This window comes from Arvicola amphibius, chromosome 3, assembly GCF_903992535.2.
Source record: "Arvicola amphibius chromosome 3, mArvAmp1.2, whole genome shotgun sequence".
In the NCBI taxonomy this organism is placed as follows: Eukaryota; Metazoa; Chordata; class Mammalia; order Rodentia; family Cricetidae; genus Arvicola; species Arvicola amphibius.
This window is the reverse complement of record NC_052049.1, coordinates 5,428,559-5,448,369: the sequence shown is the minus strand read 5'-3', so window position 1 is coordinate 5,448,369 and position 19,811 is coordinate 5,428,559. Positions and strand designations below refer to the sequence as shown.

At 40.1% G+C, this 19,811-nt stretch overlaps 1 protein-coding gene across 2 annotated transcripts in view; it reads left to right on the top strand.

Moving 5' to 3' along the window:
- LOC119810821 (zinc finger protein 58-like) overlaps positions 1-19,811 on the top strand; it is a 42,622-nt gene that overhangs the window by 12,183 nt on the left and 10,628 nt on the right. The window contains exons 1-4 of one of the 2 annotated variants that reach the window (XM_038324484.1): positions 13,352-13,396; positions 14,340-14,418; positions 18,019-18,181; positions 18,346-18,927. In XM_038324484.1, the coding sequence (XP_038180412.1) occupies positions 18,922-18,927 (6 nt within the window). In that variant the 5' untranslated portion in view covers positions 13,352-13,396; positions 14,340-14,418; positions 18,019-18,181; positions 18,346-18,921. Of the gene's footprint in view, positions 1-1,175; positions 13,397-14,339; positions 14,419-18,018; positions 18,182-18,345; positions 18,928-19,811 lie in introns of those variants that run through there. The other variant, XM_038324486.2, reaches the window with a different exon arrangement.

Here is a 19,811-nt window from a genome sequence, read left to right as displayed (position 1 = left end):
GGACCGCCTGCTTGAAAGAGTCAGAGTTTGCCCTGGCAGGACAGCCCAGAAAGCTGGCATTTTAAAACGACACAGCTTTTTTCCTGCTACAGCTGAAAGCCGAAAAGCATGCAGTTAATTTTCATCAACAGCATTTAAGTGTTTCGTAGCTGAACCTCTTAAAAGAGCTGCAATGTTTTGCAGCTGAAGCTGAGTCAGGAAGCCTCTCTTAGATGAGAGTGCTTGCTTGCCAGACCCGAAAAATTGCTGTTATCAAGGAAAACATGCTTTACTCTAGTCTTTCCCAAGCTTTCTCAGGCTTTGTGTGGATTCAGTTATCCACATTGGGCGCCATTCTGTAGTGGAGGGGCTGCGGGCAGGGCTGCTTTTCGTCCTGCCCGGCTCCCGCATGGTTAGCTTTACACCCGAAATAATAACACACAAATTGTATTCTTTTAAATACTGCTTGGCCCATTATTTTCAGCCTCTTACTCACATCTTGACTAACCCATATCTAATAATCTGTGTAGCACCACGAATGGTGTCTTACCGGGAAAGATTCAGCATGTCTGACCTGGTGGGTGGCTTCATCGCATCTCTCTCTGAGGAGAGGCACGGCAGTCTCTCTCACTTAGGAGAGGCGTGGCATCTTTTGTTCTTCTGCTTCTTGGTCTGGGCACAGGATGAGCTGGAGCTTTGGCTCCAGCCACCCCACCTGCTGTTTGCTTCCACATGGTCCTCCTTGATGGACTCACACTGACTGGAGCCTTAAGTCTAAGTCGAGTCTTCAAGTAAGTGGCCTTGGTCCTGATATTTTATCAGCGCAACAGAGACTACACAACATAGATACACTGTACTTCCATGCCTGGTCAGTTTGTCTGGTAGAATTATTTCTCTTAGCATATGTCCTTAGGAAGTTTTTATTATTATTGATGGTACAATTTCCTTAGCCATTTAACTGTGGATAATATGTTCAATATTTCATTTTTACATTCTTTCTTGTCTTCATCTTTCAGTAGAAGTTTATTATTTCCAACTACAGTGCTTTCTGAATTTCATTACACCAAATATAGGTTTTCAAATGTAGCTTCTCATTTGTCTTTGAAATTTAAGTAAGTCTCCATATTAAAGATAAGCACTATAAATATAAAGAATGTTGCTCAGATTTTATTCATTTCTCAACTTTTCCTCACTAGGGGGAACGCCCTATAAATGTCAAGAATTTGACAAGGCCTTTGATTGGAACTCAGTCCTCATTCAACACCAGAGAATTCATCCTGTGGAGAAGCCCTACAAGTGTGAGGAGTGTGGTAAGGTCTTTAGCGCACACTCAGCACTCTCTATCCACCAGAGGATTCACACAGGAGAGAGACCCTACAAGTGTGAGGAGTGTGGCAAGGCCTTTAGTACCCGCTCAGCACTTTATATCCACAAGAAAATCCACTCTGGAGAAAAGCCCTACAAGTGTGAGGAGTGCGCAAAAGCATTTTATTTCCCTTCATTGCTCAAGCAACATCAAAGAACTCATTCTGCAGAGAATCTCTGCAAGTGCGAGGAATGCGGCAAAGCCTTTTATTTACCTTCATTCCTTAAACAACATCAGAGAATTCACTCTGCAGAAAATCCTTACAGGTGTGAAGAATGTGGCAAAGCCTTTTCCTACCCCTCAACCCTAAAGCAGCATCAAAGAATTCACTCTGGAGAGAAACCGTACCGCTGCAATGAATGCGGCAAAGCCTTTCGTAGGTCCACATATTTTCACCAGCACCAAAGAATTCACACCGGAGAGAAACCCTACCAGTGTGAAGAGTGTGGGAAGACGTTTTATTACCGTTCAAACCTGAAGGGACACCAAATTATTCACTCTGGAGTGAAGCCCTTCAAGTGTGAAGTCTGTGGCAGCATGTTCAGAACGAGCTCAGACCTTTCTAAGCACCAGAGGATCCACGCAGAAGTGAAGCTCTACAGCTGTGAGGAGTGCGGGAAGGCCTTTTCTACTCACTCCTACCTCATTCGGCACAAATTAGGCCATTCGAGAGAAAAGCCATACAAGTGTGAAGAATGTGGCAAAACATTTTGTTATCCCTCAATCCTTAAGGAGCATCAAAGAATTCACTCTGGAGTGAAGCCCTACAACTGTGAAATATGTGGCAGCATGTTTAGAACTCGCTCGGAACTTTCTAAACACCAGAGGATCCATGCTGAGGTGAAACTCTACAGCTGTGAGGAGTGTGGGAAGGCCTTTTCTACTCATTCGTACCTCATGCGGCACAGACTTGGTCACTCTGGAGAGAAGCCCTACAAGTGTGACGAGTGTGGGAAATCATATAGCTACCCTTCGCTCCTTAAGGAACATCAAAGAATTCATTCTCAGAATCCCTACAAGTGTGAAGTGTGTGGGAAGGTCTTCTGTACTCGCTCAGGACGTTCTAAACACCAGAGGATTCACACCGGAGAGAAGCCCTACAAGTGTGAGGAGTGTGGCAAAGGCTTCTCTACTCATTCCTACCTGACTCTGCACAAATTACTCCATACTGAAGAGAAACCTTACAAATGGGAAGAATGTGAAGAAGTATTTTATACTTGCTGAACACTTAGCAAACACCAGTAAATTCACACTGGAGAGAAACCCCACAAATGTAAATAATGTGTCAAAACTTTACTTCAGTCTTTAAAAAAAAAAAAAAAGGTCATTCTGAGGAGAAACCTGACCTTTATTAACCTTTAAGTCTTTATTAAACACAAAACACTTCCTACTGTAGAGAAACCATACAGATGTGAAGAATGTGGCAAGATGTTTTACTGTCCTTCAGACTTTAAGAACCGTCAAAGGGCTCAAGAGATTCCCTTCAAGTGTGAGTGACGAATGTGGCAAGGTGTTGTCTAAGAGAGTATTTATTCTGCAGAGAAACTTTACAAACGTGGAGAGTTTGGAAATTCATTTTTAACTCATCCATCCCTGATTCTGATCGGTCTTGGCAAAGTTCAGGTTGTGCGTTTGTGTTTCAGGTTGTGGTCAGACCTGGTGATCGTGGGAGGACTAGGATCCTGGATTGTATAAAAAGAGAAAGTGAACTGAGAACAGCTGTTCACCTCTCTTCCTCTGCTTCCTGACTGTTGCGACGACCCGAGCAGCTGCTGCAGCGCCTGCTGCCCTAACTGTCTCACCATGATTCAGAGTGTCATGGTTTGAATGAGAAATGTGTCCTGTAGTGTTCGGCATTTGAACATTTGTTCCCCGGGTTGGTGGCCCTGGGGAGGCTCAGGAGCAGCAGATCACTAGAGGTGAACTTTGAGAATTAGAAGCTCCCTCCACATCCAGTTTGCTCTCTCTGCATCCTGCGTGCCATTGAGTATGTGAGCTTCCAGCTTCCCACGTCAGCCACCGCGTAGCTCGCTCTCATGCCCACCCTCCATCATGAACTTTGATCCCTTCTGTACTGTAAAGTGATATCATTCCTTGTTTAATCAAAACAGAAAAGTCACCAATAAAATCATTGCCCGTGTACCATGAGCAGTAGTTAATGGTGTCTCCTGACATTACTCAAGTAAGGGTGTTTTATCACAGCAAAGGAAGAACTAAGGCTGCAAGCCGAAGAAAAGGTGCAGTTCGTTAGTCAATGCTAATCGCCATAATCTTTTGCTCCCATTTCCCTGTCATCCTTTTTGCCCGTCTGATGACTTCATTCTTTTCCAAGAACCAATTCTTTACTTACACCCCCCCCGCCCAGATGTAGTAACAGTAAAAAAGTACTTACCAAGATATTTTTCTTTGTCTGCAGAATTTTGGTGACCACATGTGGTATTCCTGTTGGTGCAAATGTGGTATTAATGTTTATAAAACTTTTCGGCACTTTTTGTTTTAATTTTTGTTTTTTGAGGCAGGGTCTCTGTGTGTAGCCAGGGCTGTCCTAGAACTCACTGTCTAGACCAGACTGGCCTGTAACTCACAGAGATCTGCCTGCTTCTGCCTCTCAAGTACTGGGATTAAAGACGTGCACCACCACTGCCTAGCACTTACTTGGATTTTTAATATTCAGTTATTTTATCATCAAACTACTTTTTCTTTCTTCCTTCCTTCCTTTCTTTCTTTCTTTCTTTCTTTCTTTCTTTCTTTCTTTCTTTCTTCCTTCCTTCCTTTCTTTCTTTCTTTCTTTCTTTCTTTCTTGTTGTTGTTTTAAGACAGGGTTTCTCTGTGTAACAGTCTTGGCTGTCCGAGAACTTCCTATGTGGACCAGGGTGGCCTCGAACTCACTGAGATCCACCTTCCTCTGCTTCCCAAATTCTGGGATTAAAGGCATGTGCCACCACCACTCGACTGATTTTTATAGGATGAAATACACAGATCTAATTTCATTTTTTTACCACTGCATATCTAGTTTTGCCACCTGTAATTTTTGAAAAGGCTATGGTTTTGACATTTTTGTAAAAAAAATTTAAGAGTTCTTTGCCATATTGGTTAAAAGTCTGTATCTCACTGTACATTACATTCGTTTATATAGGTGGGTTTTTGTTTTGTTTTTGTTACTGTTTTTTTTTCTTTTTGTATGAGTACCTTGCAGTTTTTTTCACTATGTTTTTGTTATATATTTTGAGGTCAGGTAATGACCTCTGACTATTCTTTCTGTATAAACTGTGTTGTCTGTTGTCTTTTGTGTTTCCAAATTAGTTATTTTTGTCTCTAGTCCTATGATGACTGTCATCGGAATTTTGTGGATTTCCCTGAGTATGTAGATAGCTTTTCCCAGTATTGCCAGTCTCAGAATGTGAGCTCTGCCAGTCCATGAACATGTGCTATCTTTCTGCCATTTATGTCTTCCTCTAGTAACTGTTTTCAGTATTTTAAATTTTTGCTAATAGTAGTTCCAGGCCTGCCAGGGCTACGTAGTGAGAGCATGACTTAGAAACAAAACAGAGAGAACTCTGCATCACCGTGGTTGAGGCTGCTCCTGTAGGAACTTTCTGCTTCCTCCTCGTTTCCTCGGTCTCCTTCTCCTCCTCTTGCTCTTCCTCCTTCTTTCTTCATCTCCCATTATGAATGGACATTTTTCCCCCTGGTTTCTTCCTCAGAAATTCTGCTGTTGGTGTATATAAAGGCTAATGATTTTTGTATGTTGATTTTGTAAGCTCCCGTTTTACTGAAAGTATCAGATTCATATGTTTTTGGTGCTGTATATGCGGTTTTTAAAATAAAGAATAATGTCATCCAAATATAGGGATAGTTTAACTTCAGATCAAATTTTTGTCCTTTTGTTCTCTCTCTGTTGTCTTAATTCTCTAGTTAACAGTTAGAGCACAGTATTCAGTAGGAATCCAGACAGGCAACCCTTGTCTCACCCCACATTTCCCACGGACTGTGTTCATTACTTCCCCCTACTTACTAAAGGTTGGCCATCCAAATATCATCCATTGCCTTCATTTTGTTGAAAGATGTTCCATCTTTTCCTGTTTCTTCCTCAGTGTGCTTTGCAGTTCATCAGGTATGTTTTCTGCATCTTTTGAAACGCTCATGTGATTTCTGTCTTTATATCTATTAATATGCTGCATTGTATGGTGATTTACATATGACAACCCACCTTAGGAGATAAAACCCTATTAGTTGTAATTTCCAATCTAAGTGTGAAATTCTTTGAGAAGTTTTTAGGGTTTTGTGTGTGTGTGGAAGAGTGTCCAAATATTCATTATGGATAGTGGTGTGCTATGGTATTGGAGTGTGAGTGTGTGCACGTTGTGGAATATTCCTTTATACTGTATGAATATATGTTGCTGTATTTGGATTAGTAAACAAGCTGACTGACCAATAGCCGAACAGGATAAAGTTAGATGGGAAAGGCAAACTGTGAACGATGGAGATTAAAGGCGGAGTCGAGGGAGAAGTAATATTAAAGTCTCTGTGTCAGTTATTTGGGAGCAAGAGGTCCGGACAGGAAACTCCGCCTACACTGTGTGTGTGTTTCTGATTTTGTTATTATGGGTTATACCAGTTCCTTAGAATTAGCTTGATAGTTCCTTCTGTTTCTTGGTAATTTCATCTCTGTTCTTCTTGTTAGTGTTTTCTGTTTCTATTTTATGAAAGAATTTAAATAGTGTCATTTGATTTTTAAAGCCTGGTAGAATTTTGCAGTACATCTCTCTGACCCTGGATTTTACTCTGTGGTCAGACTTTTAGTTCCGGCTTCAGTACCCTTATTGCCATAGGACTAGTTGGGATGTTTATATATTCTGGCTTTATGCTCACTCAGTTGTATATATCTAGAAGTGTATTTATTTCTTCTAACATTTCTAAAGTTTTCGGAAAATAAGTTTACAAAGGCTTCTATGATGATTTTCTGTATTCCATTGAAATCTGTTGTAACAACTCCCTTTTTTTCTTCCATTAATTTAGGTCTCAGTTTTCCTTCTTCCTTCCATCTTTCCTTCCTTTCTTTTTCCCTCCATTCTTCCCCCTCCTCCACTATCATCCCCTGTCTTTCTCTGGTTGCTTTACTAGGAATTGGAAAATCTTCTCTATCTTATGTGATGTTTTCTGCTATTTGTTTAGTATACTGTTCTTCACATCTCCAGTTCATGAATTTTAGGCTTCATTTTTATTATTTGTAGTATATATTGTTTATATTTCATGTTAACATCTGTATTTTAGTTTGGCTTTTTTTCTCCAGCTTTGAGGTGTATCAGTAAGTTATTTATCTGAGACCTCTCTCATATTCAATTAAGAATCTTAGTGTAACCTTTCTTCTCAGGACTGCCTTCCTCTGGGATTTATTCACTGACCACTATTTATGGAAATATATATATATATATATATATATATATATATATATATATATATATATATATATATAGTCACCAATTAGTTGTCCACTTTCTGAGGCTAATCTTTCTATTTTACTTTTAGTACAATGTTTTCTGATAGGATATGAAAGATTATTTCTTTTCTTTTTTTAAGACCAGCTGACATAGATGTGAAGGTCCAGAAATCTGACTCAAAACAAAGCTTGCTACATCTGTGTTTGAATAACTAGACACACTTAGTCTTCGGTGGCTGTCTCACTTCATGAACACTATTTACATGTCGGCCTAAGTCAATTAACTGTGTCAAAGCCTTTCTACCTTATAATGATCTTGCCCAAACAAAAGACTCAGCAAAACCACTAAAGCTGCATAGAGTCTCCAGGTCCGTGAAGAATCAACCTGTTTCTTTAAGTCCTCTGTGAACATAGTTCTATTTATGTTCCAAATAAATTAGGGTTCAAACACAGCTTTTGTTGTTTCTGGGTTCCTTGGTAGTGCCTGTCAGTCTCTATGGTCCTCAAGCCCTGGTGTTTATGAGCACGTCAGATAGAGTGACCAGGCTCTACTAAGCCAGTCCACGAGGGATAATTTCCCTCTATTGTAAGAGCTTATGAACCCTTTGCCTAAGGAAAGATGAGTAGTTGTATTGCTCTGGTTGTTTCCGCAGCAGCCAGACTGATCCTGTCTACTCAGATGCCCCACAGCCTCACTAGCCAGGTCTTAACAGATTGTTTCATTTCTCACTTAAAAGTCTTTCCTGATTCCAGTTCAAGTGCTGAGTATTTCCTGATTGTACTGCTTTCATTATTGGCCATGACTTCACTTCCATTTATGTATTGGATCACAGTTTACGCCTTTTTTAAAAAAAAAAACAAAGGTGGAACCTGAGGGATGTTGACTGTTACTTTTACCTTCTCCTTTTGGCCTCTAAGCTGTAAGAAAGGGCAAGCCAAGATGCTTCTCTCGTTCTTTCTTTTGTCTAATTTACTTGCCAGATCAGAGGCCAATGCAAAGGATGCTGTTCCAAATCCCTTCTTGCAATTCTGCCTTTAAGCAGAGAACTTCTTGCTTGGCTCCCATTGCAGCCTTAGATATATTTCTTATTACACATGACATGAGCCAGGCAACCTCTGCAGCTGCCTACCAAAAATCTCAACTCTTATGTTTTACAGTCAGCAGCTGCAACATTGACTCTAGACCTTTTAACTGTTTTCACCACAACTCCATATTCGAGTGGTGGACCCCATTCATCAAGCAGACATGCCACCCCATATCACATAGGCAAAGATTGCCATTCGAGGATTCTTCCCATAGGCACATCTAATCCTGATTGCTCGACCCTAGTTGCATATCTCACTACCCCGTACAACTATGCAGCTGTTGGCAACATGAGACAGGGTGGCTGTATTTTAATTCTGTTCTTGGATGCTCCCCCTCAACCTGATCATCCTCAATTTTATGTCTTGCTCCCATAGCCAGCATTGTGCACTCTTTTCTCCCCAAATTATTGTCTCTGTTGTGTCCCTTTTTGGACACCAATTATGTGTGTGACAGACATTTGCTGGAGAGATGCAACAGGTGCATACGTGTATAAACACACATCTACACAAGTGCAGAAGCACACATGTGCAACACAACCTTCATGCCTGAGACTTAGTGAATATGGGTGAGTGGGAAACTGTAAGGATTGGAAAGCCAGGAAGAATGCTGATAGTGTGTGTCTCTTAGAAATGACAGGAAGCAATACCCATGGTACCATAACAATATGGATGGCTAAATAAAACATAAATAATGACAATACCAAAAGACATGCTAAAATGGAAGGGGAAATCTCACTGACAAAGAACTAGGAGCAACTAATGACTGCTGAGAGAGGAAGAATTAATCTTCCTCAGAAACTTGCCTTCTAATTGGTTATCCAATACCAAGTGGTCAATTATGAAATCATGAATATGCTAATAACACTGAATGAATTCAGCATGTTGTATTCACATATTTGTGTATATATATTTGTGTGTGTATGTGTGTGTGTGTGTAACAATAATAAAGAGACAAATTTGAGAGGAAGGAATATTGAAAGCTTGGAAGAATGATGGAAATGATGTAGTGACATTTTTAATTTTTAAGTGCAAAAAATAAAAAATGGGAAAGTATATTGTATGAAATTCTTAAGAACTAAGAACAGTATTTTTAAAAATCAACAGCCTGAGCACTAATGTAAGAGACTGTGTAGTTTCCATTGTGTGGTCCTAATGATGTTGATTACAGTAGGAAGCATATCCTGTGATGGTGCAAGAGTGGCAGGCTAATCTGTCTTTTGAAAAGATGGAACCCATTAAAATACTATGAAGTTAGACTGACATTTCCTATGTCTGTATTTTCACTGAGTTCTTGGTAAAACACTAACAAGCTTTATACTTGCATTATTCAATCTTGCACTCCTGTTATTACTGCATCCACTTCAACAGTCTGTATTATTCATTTCCCCGTGTCCATTACAATATAAAGACTTCATTCTTGTCACCTAATACTCACTCATATAATGATCAGTTATTGAAGTTTTTAAAAAGGCAGAGGGTGTGGGTGGCTTCTGCCGACAAAGCTGAGTGACATCTTCCCTTCTCTGCTTAAAAACCAGCATCTCTCTTCTGTGCATAAACACTTATTTCTGATAGTTTATGTACAATTGATCTCAAGGATTGTTGCAAAGGGGGCCTGCTTGTTTGTACTGGCTGCCTGGCTAGCTTACACCCAAAATAACCACACAGAAACTGTATTAATTAAAACACTACTTGGCCCATTAGCTCTAACTTCTTATTGGCTAACTCTTACATTTCAGTTTAACCCATTTCTATTAATCTGTGTATGACCACATGGCAGTATTTACCGGGCAGTATTCAGCATGCCTGTCTCTGGTGGCTCCATGGTGTCTCTCCACTACTCCGCCTTTCTTCCTTCCAGCATTCAGTTCTGTCTTCCCCACCCACCTTAAGTTCTGCCCTATCAACGAGGCCAAGGTAGTTTATTTAACCAATGAAAGCAACACATGGGCAGAAGGACCTCCCACGCCAAAGGATGACAAATATAGGAATAGCAGTATCTGAGAGAAGATGGGAGCATGTTAACCCCTACAGCCATGAGAGTTCCTTTATTCCAAGTAGCTCATTTTATATCCTAAGAACTTAGTTTTTATTTCTTCTTCTTTATGGGATCAACCTCCTCTGTCCTGAGTTGTGGGTGCTGAGGCTCAAGGCAGAGTATCCTGGACTTGCAGGATACTGTCATTTAGGCAGAGGTAACCACCAGCTAACCACAGAGCTCTGTAAGACAGGCAGCAAGTGATATGGGTGGGTGGAGAGGGGCATACAAAGCAGGAGACAGTAGCTAAGCCCTTTTTCAGCTGGAGTTAGCAAGGTAAGAGTTGACTGTGGCTTCTCCTTTCTTTCTCTGATCTTTCAGCATTTGCCTCATATCTGGCTCTGGAATTTTATTGTTGAGACCAATTAGAAGTCATGTAACAATTGGCATCCAATTTTACGACATGAATTCACGACAAAGGGACTTGCATGTGGCTTTGCAGCCACTCGCACACTCAGGGGCTCCTGCCTGAGTCACTGCCTTGCCAGCTACATTTTCTTTTATTCCCAAGCCTCTGAGTGAGTTTGGGATTTTCCTGTTGTTGCCCCTTTACAACATTCTCCAGCTGCCACCCAAACTCCAGAAGCACCTGGGCTCCAAATGCCATGGGACTTACCCACCCTAGACTGGCTGGCTATGCATTCAGGGAGCTCACACCACACGTGCATCTTCTGCACAATTCTATGTGCTTATTTCAGACAGACAGCTCCTTCTTCCCCATGAGTTGTTGGTTTTCCCTGAATCCTCTCCTTGGGCTGCCACTCTCAGCACATGGCTATCCACTGTCAGCTACAGCTGTCCTCAGCCAGACTGTTCACCACTTCTGTTCTCCACTCAGGTATGCTACAGCTCACAGTTCACGGTCATTGTTGGCATATTTGGTGAGACAATTGGGAATTTTTAAGGGGAAGAATTAGTTAGAGTTTTTTTTTCCCACATTAGAAAATGGGAAACACTATTACCTTGGAGGGCATCAGGTCTCTGTATTATTATGGATGCTTTAAAATTTGGATAATTAAATGGAGGAATAATCATTTTAACTGTGATTGACATATTATTAATTATCATTTTGTTAATCTTTATTGTTGGTTTGATAATTCTTGCTTCCTCTCTAGAAGAGTTCATTGATATAAGTGCCAAGTTGAGTCCTTAGAAAAACTTATTAAAACAGATTATAGAGATATTAAGATCCAGACAGAGGAATTTAATGGAGAACCAATTTCAGTGTTGCATTATAAGGTTAGAGAGGAACAGCCTAGGATTTTCAAATAACCAATTTTAATTTATCCAGTCACCTTAGAGAACAACTGGAAAGTAATAAATATCCCCAACGGTATGCAAGACTTAAATGGGCTCCTTTGGAAATGTTAGCTTTAAGGAGATTCAAGGAAGCTATAGTCTCATATGGCATGTATTCACCTTCTGTGAAACAACTATCAAACTCATGGTCAATTTGCAATAGAATTATCCCCCAAGAATGGAAAGAATTGGTTACAGCAGTTTTAGAGACTGCTCCTCAATTACAGTGGAGGGCATGGTGGAAAATTGAGGCTAAGACCATTGAACAATTAAGTAGGGCTAAAGGTTTGGAAACCTCCCAACATCAACTTATTGGAGAGGGAGATTATGCTGATTTACTGATTTATGCCCTGGATTTATGCTGTGCAGCAGCTTGAATGCTTGGGAAAGAATTGGAGAAGTAGAAAAGAAAATTGAACTGTTTACTAAAGTTATACAGGGCTCAAAGGAAACCTTCATGGATTTCTTAGAAAGATTGACTTCAACAGAAAATAGAATCATGCTAAATTCAGAAGCTAGAGAAATAATAATTGCATCTCTGGCTTTTGAAAATGCTAATGCACAATGCAAAAGGGTAATTAGGCTATTAAAGGCAAGATCAGCACTCTTGGAGAATGGATCAGAGATAAAATCAATATTGAATCTCATGACCATGATGATACTTAGAAAGGGTGATTTTGAGAGGTTTGAAGAAAAATCAAAATGTCAAGTGTTTCAATTGGGTAAACATGGTCACCTAAAAAGGGACTTTAAACAGTGCATTCTTAGAAGCAATGTTTTTTTCTAAACATAATTCAAACAGAGTGCCCCTCCCGTCTGGATTATGCAGAAGACATGCCAAGGGCAGGCATTGGACTAATGTATGTAGATTAACAAGGGACAGTCATGGTGACCCTTTGCCATCAGGAAACGCCTTATGGGGATTCTGCAGGTCACCATGCCAAATTCGGTTCAGTCATTTCCTGTCATCCTGGAGGAAACTTTTTTCCAGAGCAATTAAAGAACCTAATGCCTTTTGTTTAAAAAAAAATACTGCTCTGTAATAATAGAACAGCTATAGAAGAGAACAAAAAATTCAGGAGAAACTGAATCTGATCAAGGGTCGACAAGGCCCTCTAGCACAAGGTAATGAAGAAATTGATCAACTATTGATAGGAAACATGCTGGATGCCTCAGAATTTTGTAAAAAACATTATGTCAGTAGCAAAGGTTTAAAAATGATTTTTTTATCACTTGGCCTCATACACAGAAATTATAAGGAAATGTCCTACTTGTTCTTTATACAAGCAAACTCCACTACAAGCAGGAAGTAACTCAAAGGGTACTAATAGGAATGAAATATGGCAGATGGATGTGTTCCACTTTGTAGAATTTCGAAAATTAAAATATGTACACCACACCTTTGACACTTATTCAGGTTTTAAATGGGCAACTGCCTTGAGCTCAGAAAAGGCCAATTCAGTAATCACACATTTATTAGACGTTATGGCCATCATGGGAATACCTGAATAAATTAAGACCGACAATGCTTCAGCATATGACTCTAGTAAAATGCAACAGTTTTTTGTTTTGTACAATATAAAGCATATTACATGTATACCACACAATCCTACAGGACAGGAAGGTATAGAAAGATCAAATTGAACTCTAAAGGATATACTAAACAGAAAGGGGTAATAAGGACCCCCAGAAATAGATTATATAATGCTTACTGAATTTGAATTTTCCAAATGCTAGTGAGAAAGGAACAACAGCTGCAGAGAGACATTGGCTACTAGAAAAAATTATAGAACTAAATAAACCTGTATACTTTAAAGATGTGTTGACTTCAGAATGGAAACTAGGACATTTGTTACATTGGGGAAGGGATTTTTGTGTCCACAGGAGAAGAAAAGCTATGGATACCATCAAAACTGATAAAGATTTGATTTGAAAAGAAACACCTCTTAATTAGAAGGGATGATAGTTCATCAAACAGCATGACCATTCAGTCTAAACTAACCTATAAAACTAACAAATGTGTTTCAATTGATCAGGTATAACTTATCTTAAGGGACCCTTCCCAAAATTAGGATTGGGGAAGTGTTTTAATTTCTGCCTTTTCAGGAGAATGAAAGCCTCCAGTTAAGGAATCTAAACACCACTGGACAACTGAGACATTTGAAGAAAAAGGACGAATTCTCCAAAGGTAATGTGTCACCCCCCACCCCGCAAAAAAGAGTAAATTGTCCTATTATAATAACATATGTCTAACAGGATAAAATTTCAAAAATCTTCCCAAATATTTGTTTCTGCTGTTCTCTACAGGCACATAATGAAAATGGTCTTTTTATGGTTGCAGTCTAATTATAAATTAAAGCTGACTTTAGAGTTGGAGTGTGCTTTTCTCCTCCTGTTAAACCAAGCATGCTTATTAAAGTAAAATCCAAAATCTCTGTCCCATTCAGAAGACTTACAAAAAAACCCTCCAAAATTTGGGCACTGTTTTATTGACACTAATCTTACAATCTTGTGGTTTTATTTTGAGTCTTTGACAAATTTTCTTAAGGTATAAATATCATCTCAAAGTTTCTAAGACTAATGTACATGTGTGTATATATATTAAACTTTTTGCCATGATATTAATGGTCACTAGAGTACTAAGTAATTCTAGAAAAAGGCTTCATCTAGCTTCCTATACATGATTTCAGGTTTGAGTCCCTATCAGGTAAATAGGAATTACGTTTTTCTGCTCTGGATGTGTATAACAAATATTGATCCTTTAACCTCTTTAAGATCTGCTTTTTATGACATTTAAAATGTTGAAAATGTTGACGTTTTCTGCAGTGAACCAAGACCATGCCTAACAGTGACCTTTGAATTCTCCAAAAGGATGATGGGGCCCAAAATGGTGATTCCACCAGGACTATGATAACAACACTAAGCTAAAAACACCACCTGAAGTTCAACTTTGGAATACAAACTGCTCAGTACAATTTTGAGATAATAAGCTGAGATGATCCAGTCTCACAAACTACTCTTGCCAGAACTTGAGACAAGCCCTCCATTCTCCCATTATGCAGAGACTGAAAAACAAATGGTATAGCTACCTCTCCCAGGATTTGACATTTAACACAAATTTTTCTTTTCAGGATTCCCTAAAGATGTCACTGCCCCCAGGCAGAAGGAAGTAACTTTAAGAACACAAGGCCTACATTTCCAAGTGGTGGGGTATGTGCTTTTTGGTCTTTTATTGTGTTATGGATATTTGTCATTGTTTAGGAAGATTTGTTACAAATTGTTATTGTTATCAGTCAGGAAAAAAGTTTAACAAAGGAGATTAGATTCAGAGTCCTTGTTTTGAAAAGAAAAAGAGGGGGATGAAGATACGATAGGATATAAAGGTCGATTATTGAATCTACTCTGAAAAGAAAGAGAGGATATAGAAGCTGGATGAAATGGTGAATTATTGAATCTACCTTTAAACCAAAAAACAATTACTTGTTTTAAATATTTTATATTGATATGGATCTTTGTATATTGATATAAATTTAAGGTTATTTTTGTTAGAACATACTTACAGACATTTATAATCTTGTTCAAGGTTTTGTACCTATACAGCTCATTTAACAATATAATGCAAATTTGTAAAACATCAAAGTTATTATTGCCAACTATTAAGAGTAATTAGGAAATGCAGGTTTGTAGTCAGTCACTTATTATAATTGAACTTGTACTCATATTAGGTAAGTTTTCAAGGTCAAACATATTTTAGATAGACAGGTCATCTTCAAACACTTCAGAGATCTACAGAATGTGGCATTTAATAGCATAGGTTGTTGTAGGAGGCCGTTTGTTTGTTCCCGGCAGCTTAGACCTAAAATAAGCACACAGAACCTATATTATTTAATACTGCTTGGCCAATCACTTAAGTGTATTTGCTAGCTAACTCTTAAATCTTTGACTATAATCTATGTATTGCCACGTGGCTGTGGCTTACCGACAAGATTCTGGCTGGTGGCTCACATTTCCCCTCTGGCTGCTCCGTGGCATCTCTCTGACTCCACCTTCTCTCGCTCAGCATTCAGTTTAGTTTTCCCCACCTAGCACTGCTCTACTATCACAGGCCCAGGCAGATTCTTTAGTCACTCACCAACAAAAGCAACACATGTACAGAAGGACTTCCCACACCAACAGGTTCTTTCTTATTTTATGACAATGAGACACGTCTGTTCCGGGCAGCACCAATCTACTTCAGAGAAGACGGTGGACATTGAAGAAACTCCACGTGGGTTTACTTTCTTTTTGGCTAAAGTTAGCCACTGGGCAAGAAATGCCTTTGCCTCGACTGCTGAGAGTATACTGTCATAATTGGACAAGCAGGACACAAAAGAATGTGACTGCCGAACTTTGTAAAGACAATGTAAGACAGCCCTTCGGAATATCCTGCTTCACAGAAAGGTCCGTCACATATGCTAGGCCTGTAGGCCAAAGATGCCATAATGTTGCAGAGGGAACTTGGGTGACTATCCAGGCAGCCAGCTATTTCTGTCATCTCTCACATTTTTTTTTTTTGGAAGTTGCTTGCTTGCACTTCCTGCCTACTCAGGTAATATTTCCTTCTCTGATGAAGTTGAAGACTTTATAGTTATAGTTTTCCTTGTTACCAGATTCAGAAAAGAAACTCACTAAAGAGGTGTAAAGCATTTAAGGTTGAGAGATATTAAAAGACAATGTTGGTAATGCAAGTTAAATTAGAAAGTGAATTAGGAATAACTTTTCTCACTCAACAAGATAGTATAGATATAGAGTATTTTCTCTGAATTTGTCAATTGCTAATGGACTAGATATTATTGATGTATTTACTGTCCATATATATTGTATATAGTTATTGTTCTTATTGTATATAGTTTTCCTTATAACCGTTTTTATTTTAGATAAAAAAGGGGAAGTGTGATATCTTCTTTGTACTCTAACAAAGTTGCCTAAAGATCAGAGGACAGAGCTAGCCACTAGTTAACCATAGAGGTCTGGTGGTCTGTACAGACAGACAAAACGTGATATGTCTGGGCGGAGAATATAAGGTGTGATAGAACAATAATTCAGTCCTTTTCAGCTGAAAAGTTAGCAAAGTAAGAGCTGGCTGTGACTTGTTCCTTTCTGTCTCTGATCTTTCAGCATTTACCCCAATATCTGGCTCCAGGTTGTTATTATTAAGACAATTAGAACTCATGCAACAATGAACGTGAACCTGAAACACGCATGTAAGGAGATAGGGGAGGGAGGGAGAAAAGAGAGATTCGAGTAGACAGAATAATGAGTAGACAGAAAAAAGGCCAGATAAGCAAAATGGTTAGTTTATATAGGGAAGGGCACCTGGGGGAAAGGCAGCCCAGTTCCTGGGCTAGAGAGTTAAGGTAGAGGCTGAAGTGGGGCAGGGTTGGGTGTGCCAGCTATAGCCTGTAAGAGGTAGGGACTTAGGGATGATGGATGAACCTGGTGGCCAATTAAATAGGTACCTCAGTTGGCCATTTGTCTCAGGTTTGAGGCCTAACATGTTAGCTTGGCTATGAGTTCGATAATCTTACCCTTTTAAAAAACCAAATGTTTAGTCAATTCTGTGTATTGTTTAAGTCTCTATTTCACATTCTGTCTTTATTTTCATTATTTGTTTTCTACTTCTGTATTTCAATTAGGCTTCTCTTTGCTTTTCTACAAATTTGAGGGGAATCATTATTTACTTGAGACCCCTCTGATGTTAAAATTAAGAATTTATCAGCTTTAAAAAAAAGAATTTATCAGCTTAACTATACCTCTCAGGACTATCTTTCTACCTAATTTATTCCACGAGCCACTGTGAGAATGTAGCACTGAAGTGGCCAGTATTGTGTTATTGTACATCAGTGTGCAGTCTTCTTTAGCTTTTCATGTTGTTTACATGAAATTGGAGGCCAGATGCCCAGAACTCTGCCTAGAATTGCTGCATCACAATCTGTGCTTTAATTGCAATCCTGATTGCATGTATTAGGAGTGAAGTGCCTCTTCACTGACAAGGAGTGTCTACTGTCATAAATATACGTACTATATATTATAAGCATACCATAGAAAATGCTTATGTTCCTGTGGATGAATTCATTTTTCTTCTTATCTTTCTTAAAACTCCAATACTGATATAAATTTATAGTATTGTTTGTCATTCTCTTGAAGACAGGTCCAGTGTGAGATGATGTGGCTGTTTAGTTGGAACCTCCAGCTTGCCTTTGGAGAGCCCCATTTCTGTCTCTCTCCAGACCCCACCCACTCAGAAAGCCACTGAACAAAGAAAGGTGCCAAAAAGCCCAGTTCTAAATTCTTGGCAGCTACTGTAGCTTCCTCTCCTGAAGTTACCAGCTGCCCACGTCCACTCCTAATGTGCTCAGTTTTTGGCCATAGTTGGGCACAACCCTAGCCTGTGACCAATGCAGCATCACCCATTGCCTACAACCTAAAAAGTCTCCCTGCTTTTGTTTGTGCACACGGCTTCTCCAGCCTCCATCTCCCGGACTGCTGTACCTCCCCAGGAGCTGTTTTGTTCAAATAAAACTGTTATTCTTTTTCAATTCAGCTTGGTCTGGCTTACCGCATTTGTAGAGAAACCTATTATTGGTGACCAGAAAACCTATTAGTGGCCACATCAGAAGTATCTATAATATGTGACCTATCTCAGAAACACTTCCAGCTCCCCTTTCATCCTCGGAAAAACCTGTAATTTTATCCACAGAGGTGTGATTTTTTTATATTCATTTATTGATAGTTTAATGTGTGTTTTTTGTTCATTTATCTTGATTTTAGGAATCATTGTCACTCAGAGATGTGGTCATGTATTTTTCTGCAGAGGAGTGGGAATGCCTGGGTCCTGCTCAGTGAAATTTTTACAGGGGTGTGATTGTGGAGAATTACAGCAACCTTCTGGTCCTGGACGAGGGTCACATCTATCATGAATTCTTCATTTACTGTAAGCATGCAACTTTCTCCATTTGTAGAATATCTCACGGGAGCTTATGCTTTTCAACAATGAGTTTCATAGTCCTGCTGATAGCTTTACATACACGGAAGCCTCCATTATACACAAGGGCTTTACCGTAAGATAGTTCATCTGTTTTTCTCCTTTTCGTCTAGATATAGAACTGGAGACCAGTCTGGTTTACAGAGCGAGTTCCAGGACAGCAAGGATTACACAGAGAAACACTGTCTCGAAAAAATAACCAAAATCAAAAGAGAAGAAAGAAGAAATTCGCATTTCAGCATTAACGTCTCGTTTCGTTGTTTAAAAGTAAAACTGAGTCAGCGTGATTTTTTTTCCAGGATGTACGAAGATTAAAATCAAAACACATGGATCAGAAATGACCTGTAAACCTAATATTTCTGTCAAAGGCTCCACTCACATTCACCCAGCTCGTGTTGTGGGTCTGGCAGTAAACGCCAGCCTCACTCCCCAAGGCTCTCTTGCAAACCCGGCTTCTTCCTCCCTTTCTCTACTGCGGGTTGCCAAAAAACGGTAACCAAAGAAATCGCCACACCAGGATTTCCGGAATTCCTTCGCGCAGACTTGTGGGAAACGTAGTCTCTGGTCCTTTGTGACGTCACAGGGGCCCGCTCCGGAAACTGTACTTGTTCATTCTGTCTGAAAGTGTGGTATTTCTCCAAAGTTGGGCGAGAGTCCCGCCTGCTGTGCTTTCCTGTTGCGTCTCTGACATGGAGGTTGGTCCAGGGTGCAGTTTAGTTTGAAGCACTGTGCGGGCTGTGGGTCCGTCTTGGAGGGAGCGGACCTGGGCTGGGTGGGAGGGCGGGAGAAGCCGCCTTGGAGCTGCTGTGCTCTACTGGCTGGGACGCCGGAGGCTGCAGTCAGGGATGGAGTGAGGGCGTGTCTGATGGTGCCAATTGATGGTTTTGTTAGAACACTCCCCACAACCAGAGTCTACCATGGGCTTCTGGGACAGGACGGCAGGATGGTAGCGCCGCAGTGGAGGATGGTGTAAGGTTCTGGATTTCCAGGACTTGGTGGGTCAACTGACAAACCGCATCTCAGGTGGTGCTGGAGATGGACTGGGGATCCGTTCTCTTACAAGCTGACCCGCTCTCGAGTGGGTTTTCTGTCTTTCCTGTGCTTCATAGCAGGCCTAGTTACAGTCTTAGGGTATTGATGGTCTTCGGATGTTTTTTGTTTGTTTGTTTTGTTTGTTTTGACCAGTTGCTGAACTAAAAGGAAAAAGAAAATCTGAGACATAACAGTTCTCAGCTGAGGAATTCTGGAATGCTGCAGACAAATCTGCCAAAATCAGATCACAAAGAAAAACCTTGAGTGGGGTGAGGGAACAGACATGCAACGGACATAAGGAGGGAAAGACCCACTGCAATAAGAGCAGGGACTGCAGAAGCTGATGCCCAGCTTTGCTCTGAGGGCTGGGGTGTTTAAGCCTTTGGAGGGTCTTCCATCCCTATGTTATAGTTCATTACTTTCAAGAAAGGCAGGATGTCGGCTTGCCCACAACTGCTGTGTGGACATGCTTTGCTCTGGCCTTGAACTCGACGGGCCAGTCCGTCAGCAGGGGCCCTAGGAGCAGGTGAAAAAGCTCACCTTGTTT